Source organism: Procambarus clarkii, chromosome 66 (assembly GCF_040958095.1).
Source record: "Procambarus clarkii isolate CNS0578487 chromosome 66, FALCON_Pclarkii_2.0, whole genome shotgun sequence".
Taxonomy (NCBI): Eukaryota; Metazoa; Arthropoda; class Malacostraca; order Decapoda; family Cambaridae; genus Procambarus; species Procambarus clarkii.
Genome location: NC_091215.1, coordinates 26122058 through 26132064, shown reverse-complemented (window position 1 = coordinate 26132064; position 10007 = coordinate 26122058). Strand labels below are relative to the sequence as shown.

At 35.6% G+C, this 10007-nt stretch overlaps 1 protein-coding gene across 10 annotated transcripts in view; it reads left to right on the top strand.

The window, feature by feature from the left end:
* LOC123769159 (RNA-binding region-containing protein 3) overlaps positions 1–9707 on the top strand; it is a 55151-nt gene extending 45444 nt beyond the window's left edge. For 5 of the 10 annotated variants that reach the window (XM_069309906.1, XM_069309905.1, XM_069309904.1 and 2 more), the window contains exons 2-7: positions 2037–2188; positions 3380–3505; positions 5276–5410; positions 5982–6715; positions 7654–7807; positions 9252–9707. In XM_069309906.1, the coding sequence (XP_069166007.1) occupies positions 2052–2188; positions 3380–3505; positions 5276–5410; positions 5982–6715; positions 7654–7807; positions 9252–9423 (1458 nt within the window). In that variant the 5' untranslated portion in view covers positions 2037–2051 and the 3' untranslated portion in view covers positions 9424–9707. Of the gene's footprint in view, positions 1–409; positions 521–930; positions 1471–2036; positions 2189–2761; positions 2796–3379; positions 3506–5275; positions 5411–5981; positions 6716–7653; positions 7808–9251 lie in introns of those variants that run through there. The other 5 variants (XM_045760149.2, XM_045760147.2, XM_045760144.2 and 2 more) reach the window with 5 other exon arrangements.
* The last annotated feature ends 300 nt before the right edge of the window (positions 9708–10007 follow it).

The following is a 10007-nucleotide window of genomic DNA, read 5'->3' as shown; positions in this document are numbered from 1 at the left end:
AGGCTTTATTAGCGTATCTTTGTTAATTACACAACATATTGGCAAGTGCGTAGGCGTCTGCACTCCATGACCGAAAAGCTACTGAACGCCACTATAAAAACATATATATCTTCACTTGAGCTTTAAATGTCTAATGTAATGTATTTAAAATAAAGCTTATATTTCTATCTTTCTTAAGATGTGTAAAACATTTGTGTTTATTAACGAATTTACGTAAAATAAACATTCTTCTGAGAGAGTTGCTCTGTCGCTCAGTCTATGCGGGGGTCGGAGCTCGGCGATTATTAAAATACATGAATCTTCATTAGAACTTTAATTATGTCTATGATAAAGTGTTTAAAATGAGCCTTATAATCCTATCTTTCTTGAGGCATATAAAAAATTTACGATTATTTACAAATTTACGTGAAATAAGCATTGTTCTGAGAGAGAGTTGCTCTGTCGATCGATCTGTCCGGAGTCGGAGCTCGGCTATTATAAAAGTACACGTATCTTCGCTTTAAATTTAAATATGCCCATGGTAAGGTATTTAGAACGAAGCTTATATATCTGTCTTTCTTGTGACATATAAAACTCTTACGTTTATTAAGGAATCTGCGTGAAATAGGCATGGTTCTGAGATGAATGCTGCGGTTTTCGAGTTTGACGAGCGATGAAAACTGCCACTTTTATACAACTACAAATATCTTCGGTTTTACTTAAAATATTTGTCTGGTAGAGGCTTTACATATAGATCGCGTTTCTGTCTTTCTTCTGACTAATAAATAATTTTGGTTTAATCAGTTATCAAGATGTTTTCAACAATATTCTTTCAGTGTTCGTCTTTTCCAACTTGGGCGACCCTTTTGGAAGCGCGATACTTGGGTTAACCCATCCTATAGTTGGGTCTGTTTCCAACTGGGGTTCGAATAAGTATATGTTTAGCATGTTGAGGGACTTAAACTGCCCGAAACGCTTTGCGTAATAGTGGCTTTAGGCATTGTATATACTAGCTATCTATAAATTCATCAAAATCTGTATCACCCCTTGTATGTATGTACTTTACCTAAATAAACATTTGATTTGAGGGGCTGTGTGTTGTCTGAAAACAGAGTTATAAACAAATCTTGATAGGTGCATGTTGCATGAAGGATTCGTCCTCCCGATGACTGCACTTATAATCAAATCAAATCAAATGTTTATTCAGGTAAAAGCATATACATACAAGATGAGTTACAAACATAATGTTGGATTTATAGCTAGAGCTAGTATATACAATGCCTAAAGCCATTGATAAACAATGTTTCGGGCAAGATGTGGGGGAAAAACACTTGAACTAAAACTTAATACTATTTAAGATCAAAGCATAAATTAAGTTGAAAAAAGGGGAAGGGGGGGTGGAAACATGGCAGAAATCAACAGTTATACAAGTTGGTCAACAAATAGTATTGTTTGAAAATGCAAGACAAGGGTTGACATTTAGGGGGTAAGGTAGTTTACATGGAGTTTATGTAGTACTGTACTTAGTTTTCATCTTAAACTGGTTGAGAGGGGTACAGCCTTTGACATGATTGGGAAGGTCATTCCACATTCTGGGTCCCTTGATTTGTAGAGCATTTCTAGTTTGGTTAAGTCGAACTTTTGGGATATCATGTATGTGCTTTATGTATGTACTTTTCCTAAATAAATTTTTATTATTATTATTATCAAATAGGTATTTGTTTCTGGTGTGGTGACCATGGGTTCTGTTTCAACCTTCTAAGAAACTTTTAAGGTCAGGATTGACATTACAGTTCAGAATACACACGAGAGAATGTGCAGTGACTTAATATCTAACATATTCAAAGATTTAAGTAAAGGAACCGAGTGCTGTCTGGGGTCAGAGTTAGATATTGTTCTAATCTACCAAGTGGCTTGCCAGGTAGAGCATTTCCCTACATTCAACATTTGATTTTTCAAAGTCACAAAGTATTCACAAAGCTCATTGTGACTACTTGTAGCCACAGTGACCTTTGTAACTGTGAAACATACAGTATTTAATTTTTTTAATGTTTCAGGTTTGATGCTACAAGATGCCAAATCTTCTTAAAGTTTGGTCGTTTGACAAATCGCTTACTAACGAAGACAAAGAAGAATTATTGAAACATTTTGGTGCTGTAAATGTTAGACATGTTTCCTGTCGGGGCCAAAATGCAGCTGTACTTGCTAGGTGAGTTAATGCCTTTTTGTTTTTTTATGAAGAACATTTGTTTATGGAGTGCTTTTATGTACATTCTTCCCTCAAGTATTATAGGGTATTTATTACCCTTCAAGTATTAAAGGCCTTTGAAAATATAGTGCAATGCAAAACTGAGGAGAGACAACATGGCCCCAGACAAGAAGTTAGCACAGTGAGCAATAGCCGCCTCAGAGCACTGTACACTCCACTGGCTGTCAGTGTAATCGAAAAGGCAGGCCACAGCACATAGTTGTAGAATGTGACCCACCATATCTAGAAAATACACCCAGGGACCAGGTTTGCGGAGACAAATGGGCAAATTGTTTCTTTCACCCTGATGCCCCTGTTACCTAGTGGTAAATAGGTACCTGGGAGTTAGACAGCTGCTTCGGGCAGCTTCCCGGGGATGTGTAACAAAAAGGAGGCCTGGTCGAGGACCGGGCCGCGGGGACGCTAAGCCCCGAAGTCATCTCAAGATGGAAGACAACTAACTATGTATCCTATCATGAAGTATACATACTCCCAAATAATAAGCATTCAACTTCACTGAATTGGCTTCTGCAGAGCTGGGTGTGAAGCAGTAGATGCCAGGCAAAAAGTAAGAGTTGCCGGGTCCTCCGACTACAGTACAGTACAGTACAGTACAGTACAGTATGTAGTGCAACCTGACTGCCACTTTGGGTGGTCTGGTAACTGCTATTTCTAACCATACAGTAGTTAAGTGGTAATGGCTTTCATCGGTTTCAGTTATCACTAACAGCAAGTTTTAATTGGATTTTCTGACCTTTTGGATGATAGTAAGCAGTCTCTTTCAGTGGTGGATTGAGAAACTACTGAATTGTTTCCATTCCCCTAAAATACATAACATGGCCATTTGTAAGGTTACTTGTTATGGTGGGTTTTAAAGTTGACCATAGCCTGGTGTGTGATTAGTGTCCTAGTTGGACCTCAGCTGTCTAGATATGCTTTACACATTTCTATTGATTGAATTTAATATAGTGTTTACATTTTTTAGCACATTAAATACTGTAGTGTCATAAAAAATTGTCTTTTATGCTGAATTTATTTTTAAAGCTTATTCCTCTGGTAATTGACAATATAGTATAGCTAAATATAAGGTATATTGATTGGTAGAGATGTAGAAAATAACTTAGAGTAAAGAGTAACCATTTTACACTGCAGCTTTAAAAATGAGGAAGACTGTAAATATGCACTGCAGAAGTTGCACCAACTGGAAGTTTTGGGATCAAGAATTATGGCCATCTACAAGGATTCTTCATTACCTCCATGCTCAGATCAGCCCCACAGGTGTGTGAAAGTATTAAATAATGTGGCTAATACAGTACTCTAATTACATATCATTATTTTTATAGTTGTGGTAATTTAAATGGTTTGTCATCGTTTGTATAAAAATGGCTTGCCTATTGTATATAAAGTAGGATTTTTCATACTTTTTGTATTGTAGATAATAGAGATTTTTCAATACCCAAATTTTAGCCAATTACCAATGCTAGTGTATTGGCCGATACTGATATACTGATGCTATAAAGAGACCAACACACTGATACTGATAACACTGTTTTGAAATGTTAGAGCTTATGGCATAAAGATTTGTAATAGTGACATAAAGGACACAACTATTCCTGCAGAGCCCACACAATACAAGAGACCAAGGTAAGGTAATTATCAGGAGAAAGTGCTAAGCCATTATGACTATATAGCACTTAGAAGGGATATGAGGATAAGGATTTCGGATAGGATGGAGGAAAGGAATGGTGCCCGGCCACTTGGACAGTCGGGGGATTGAACGCCAACTTACAAGAAGCAAGACTGTTGCTCTACCATCCAGTCCAAGTGGTTTGGCACTTTCTGAATGAAGTTGACAGCAGTTTTTATCAATTTGTAACACTGAAATAAGTGAAGTAATAAATATTTTCCATAGCTATCCAGTCTTAGAGTGGTTCAGGGTTAGATGCCTTCCATTACCTAACTTTCACTCAATCATACAATATGTATATTAGTGGCTTTGCAAGAATGTTCCTAACATTAATTTATCATTATTATAGTAATGCAAGTACAGTATAATTATCCTTCCCTCAATTATTGGTGGTCTCGCCGTCACCACACATTCTTGGCTTAAAAATGCTCTTAGTGGTCAATAGACACTTTACCAGTCACCATTAACAACACCTGCTATCCCCCCTAAATTCTTTTCAAAATTGGATTTAATGCATGTAAACACACTTCCCAACACATTGCACTTATTTAGTGTTCACCTATTGAAAGCATATTCAATCATTTTTATGCAAATTTTGTTGAAAGTATAGGCTGTATCGGCAAAAAATCTACTTTATTGTTCCCCCCAAAAATGGTCTAAATTGCTAATACATTGGTACATTTATAGTAGATAAGCCAGTTTTGTTGTTTAAATAATAAGAAATTAGTATCTGTACTGTCTTAATTTGAATGATTGTTTTCAGCATAAAATTTCATCATTGTTTATGTGCAATATTACAGCTATTGGGTGATGCTTTTCTCAGACTTTATTTTGTAATGCTTAGCCATGGGTGATGACAACAGTAATTGTCCATCTTATTTTCTAATATATATGGACCAGGTTTACCAGCTAGTCAATGAGAAATTGAGACTGTGAAGGTAATACCCATCATCATCATCGATATTCATTCACTTCATTAAAGAAATAATGAACAGAGATTAACAGCTTTCATCTCATGCAAAGTTTAAGAAATAAATTACAATTGCTATTTGTATTCATTCAAGATTTAAGCATTATGTAAGAGTACACATATTTTGGACAATGATTGTTAAGATAAATGAATTCTGAAGAGTACATCATCATCATACGTATGCAAAAGACGAGCTTCAAATTCTTACTAGGCTAATAGTAGGTAGCTTTTCTGCATGTACAGTAATTTGATATTCTGAACAGTCTTGGCATTATTCACTACTGTATGTAATGCATTGATGAAATTGTGCTTGATCTTCATTGTTTCAAGTTTAAGAAACAAGGAAGATCTAGCTATGGATAGCATTGACAGTGTTCCTTGTTTGTTTCAGATCCAAGGAGGAAACCAAGATACATGTACCAAGTCGCCAAGAAAGGATAAGGCAGAAAATATGTGATTTTGAGTCGCAATTAAGTGCACTTGGACCAAATATAGGAGTGAGTCATCCAATACCACCAAATTTAAGGTACATTACATATTGTGTGTGTATATTCTATACTTGATAAAATGAAGATACTTTAGTGTATTTAAAGTACATTACAGTGGATTCCTGCTTGAATGGCATCTTTTTTTTCCAAAGAGCTGGAAGCAATGGAGTTGGGAACATACAGTGGTCGATTACAGTCTATCCAGAATGCTATAAAAGTTTAATTAGAACAAGTGTTTTCCTCTTTAGGGTTTCATTTCAGTGGCTCTATTCTTCTGTGCTCAGGATGTTCCTGATTGTCACCTCTTGGCTGGATGTTTCATTTCTACCTTTCTTTGCTTCTGTTGGTATCGATGACCTCCTCACCCTTAGGATCCATGCCTTCTGGTGTAGGTGTCTTATTGATGTTAAATAGCAAATACACATCCAGTACACTACAGCAAAAAGTAGCAAATTTTGGATACAATAGAACTTAAATTGTAGTACTGTAGAAGAGTTCTTATATGATTCTTTCCATTTGAGTGGGAGTCCACTATACGTGTATTTCAGATGTTAGGATTTGCAGTTTTGTTGCTATTAAATACTGAACAGATTTTTATAAAAATTTCAGATATTTATATCCTCCGCCTTCACCATCTGTTATAGCCAATATAGCGCAAACACTTGTAGCTGTTCCCAAGTTTTACACACAAGTCTTACACCTAATGAACAAAATGAATCTTCCCACCCCTTTTGAACCAGTTACTAAAATCCCCACAGTATATACAAAGCTTTTAAACCTGATGGGCTATGAACATAGCATGGAAAAGAATATCTGTTCAAAAGAGAATGACAAAAATGCAATTAAAGAAGGATTAAATTCAGATACAGACAATGAGATGGAAGACAAAGAAAATGATAAAAGTGATGAGCAGGATACATCAGAGGCAGAGTCTGAATTAGAAAGTGAGGGGGACGGGTCAGTGAGTAAGCAACAGAAAATATATCTACCTGTTAGACGGAAGCTCAGATCCAAAAATGTCTTTAACAAAAAGCCCAAACTGTCCTTGTTAAAGCATACCTGTGTTTCCCATCCTCGGAATTCTGAATCGGTTTCAGTGAAAGATGTATTCGAGGCTAGTGAAAGTCATGGACCAAAAAAATTGCAGTTGAGGCTAGAGGGAACAGTTCTCCCACAAGCAGAAGTAGAAGCAGAGAAAAATGTTTCTCTCTCAGGAGGTTTTGGAATGATGACATCATCTGTAAACGTCAGAGAGGTGGCAGATGATATGGTTGAATGGAGGAAGGAATCTTCAAAGTACATAAGTAAAGAAGAGTTACAAGCCAACGTAGTCAACAAAGCAGGTAAGATGCAAAATTTTCAGTACAGTAACTCAATAAGGCAGTCTACAGTGATATTTTGTTTCTTAAAAACAGAAGTAATGATTCATATAGAGTAATGTAACTTAAAATTTTGTCATGCAGGAATTACATAGAATGGAAATTTAAGTTCTTAATATTTAACTAGCAAGATGTTTGACCAGAATTAGAAAAGTAGTTTGCAATTTGTTACTTAAATTGAGCATATCTATTAATCAAAGATAAAATATTTAATAAAAAATGAAATTTAAAGAAAATTCTGCTCATTAGGCAAATCTTATTACACTGAGTTTGTTCAGACAGACAGACAGACAATCTGCTAATAAGGGAATACTTTTAAGAATTACTCTTTTTAAAAGTAGTCTTCCAGTGCAGAAGAATATGAAAACCAATCATTTTGTATTAGAGTATCACAGGTTAGTGTGCTTTGCTCTTTGTTTTGGAGTGTCTACCTTAAGTGATCTACTATACCCCATCCCTGATACTTAGGCCTATGCCGATGACTACACTCTAACAATTACATATGGAAAAGTAGAAATACCAACTGCTGCAAGGCTCATTAATCGTTGCACATTTGATGCACAGAATGCATCTGTGTGCAATGTTGCATGCAAATGCCTCCACCTAATCAAGTAAGATGTAATCAAAGCATTAAAGATCAGGTAGACTTTACTGGATAAGGGGTCTAACTGTGGGATGTCTTTATCAAGCCAGCTACACCTTAACCTCGAATCACATTGGTCATAAAAGTCCTCCAAAGATCCCAGTTTTGGCTTACACATATTGGACCATTTTCCTTTGAATTTTTTTTAAGGCTAGGCCCTGGGAAATATACTAAATGCTTGGTATCAGTTTTCAACAATATGAAAGTGTTCCCCATGATATTGTTCTAAGCACTACAAGAATTTTTTTTTTTTTTGCAGATTGGCCTTTGCTAACAGTTTTCAAGAATTACCACCCAGGTGAACCATCTACAAAACTATATATAAAAAATTTAGCCAAAACAACAAGTGAAGAAAATCTGAAATATATTTATGGCCGCTATGTATTTTGGCAAAATGAGGAAGAAGTTAGTGAGTAAGTATAAGCTTAATTGTTCCAAGTCTGTGTTAGTTATATAGAGTGCTACCCCACTTGAAAGGACTAATTTGGACCAAACCCATTACATTTTACAAGATTTCTGGTACACCAACAGCATTTCCATTTTTCACTGTTTATTGCAATTTTTTCACCTTAAGACAGAACATATATTTGCACATTTATAGACAAAATGATATAATAAGAAAAATAAATTTTAAATATACTGTACATTACTATGCTTTGAGGTAAAATGGAGGATGAAAATCCCTAAAATTTCAGGAAAGAAATAGAAAGCACAACTTTTTGTTTACTCTAAAACTAGTATTATTAATCATTGTCTTTATTGATTGCAATGTCTGAACACTTTTTGCAGTTTTGCTTATTGTCTGAGCAAGTTGATTGCAGTTTGAGTTTCCCCAATAAAAAAGTGAGAAACATCCAACAAAAATATCCCAAACGTCCAACAAAAAAATTCCAAGTGTCCAACGAAAAAGTGCCAAATGTCAAACAAAGAAAATCCCAAATGCCCAAGACAAAAAAAACAATCCCAAATGCCCAACAAAAAAGTGCCAAACCGCCAACAATAAGTGCCAAAATGCAAAAAAAAAAAAAGTATCAAACTACTAACAAAAAAAGTTCTAAACTACTGTACTAACAAAAAAGTTCTAAACTACTAACAAAAAATCCTAAACTTCCAATGAAAAACTGGCACATGCTCAACCAAAAAAGTGGTAAAGCCCAACAAAAAAGTGGCAAAGCCCGATAAAAATGTGGCAAACGGCCAACAGAAAAGTGGCAAATGCCCCCCCCCCCCCCCAAAAAAAAAATAAAAAAAATACTGTACTCAAAATGCCCAACAATAAAATCCAAAATGCCAAAAATATACAAATGACCAGCAAAGAAAAATACAAACACTCAATTGCTTTGTTGGGCGTTTGCCACAATTTTGTGGTAATGCCATCTGGTAGTAGTCAGGAGCAGTCAGTCAGCTGGAGTGTCTGCCTTTCTGTAATGATTGTTTGCTTTGTTTACCCTCAGGGTTACTAATTTACCGTCAAGCAGTTATTTGTTTTGATGTGCTTATACTTCCTACCTAGTAACATTTCTTGGTTCTGGATTGATCACTGATTTCCAAGCTCCCTTAGCCTCATAGAGCCAGACTCTTGTCCTGGCTTCTAGTAGACTCTGGTGGGTTACCTTCCCTTGTGGTGATTCTGGGGTTGCACAAGGCCTCTGGGTCTCAGAGGCTTTGTGCATCACTGTAAGGCATGGCTGGTCTAGTACTTAGCTCAAGGTGATATTAAGGGATCATCAGAAAATGGCATTTCATTACATTTACCACTCAATTTTTAACCTAACTAATGCTAATGCCTGCCACCTCATGAAAGCGGGAAATGATGTATGTAGAGTATATGTATTTATACAACAAATGTTGTTTCAGGTTTTCCATTCGTCTCATGAAAGAGGGTCGGATGAAGGGACAAGCCTTTGTAACATTTCCATCAGTAAAACAAGCAATAGAAGCTTTAGAAGATACCAATGGCTTTATCCTAAATGATAAACCAATGGTTGTGGTATATGGGAAAGTTAAGACAGCACAGGTGACAAATTAATGTAAGTAAGTTACTAAAGAAAGTACTAAGCCAGTACCATGAAGGCTATACAGTACTCGACATTATTGCATTCTGTTGCAGAATATTCAAGTTATAGATAGCATTCAAGATGCAAAGATGAAAGTAGAAATACATTAGATGAGCTATATGAGAGTTGAAGCTCAATCTATATACACTGTAATGAATTTTGAAATTGTTATTTAGCATAGTCATTAAATTCAACCAAAAGAAATGACATGACACTGATATACTGTATTTCAGAATGCAAATAAACCAGATTTAATTTTTGTGTATTCTTTACCAGTAGAGGTAATTTGTCATTTGAAACTGAACAAAATAAAATTTAATTACTGTATGAGTTTTGTACATATAATGGGGCCTCGACTTACGATGCTAATCCGTTCCCAGAGACGGATCGCAAGTCGAAATATCGTAAGTCGAAGCGATTTTTCCCATAAGAAATAAAGGGAATTGAATTACAGTAATCTGTTCCCCACCCTCCAAAATATTAACATACAAATACATTTTATACTGAATACAATGTTTTTTCTAACTACAATACAGTACCAAAGTTTCTCTTACCT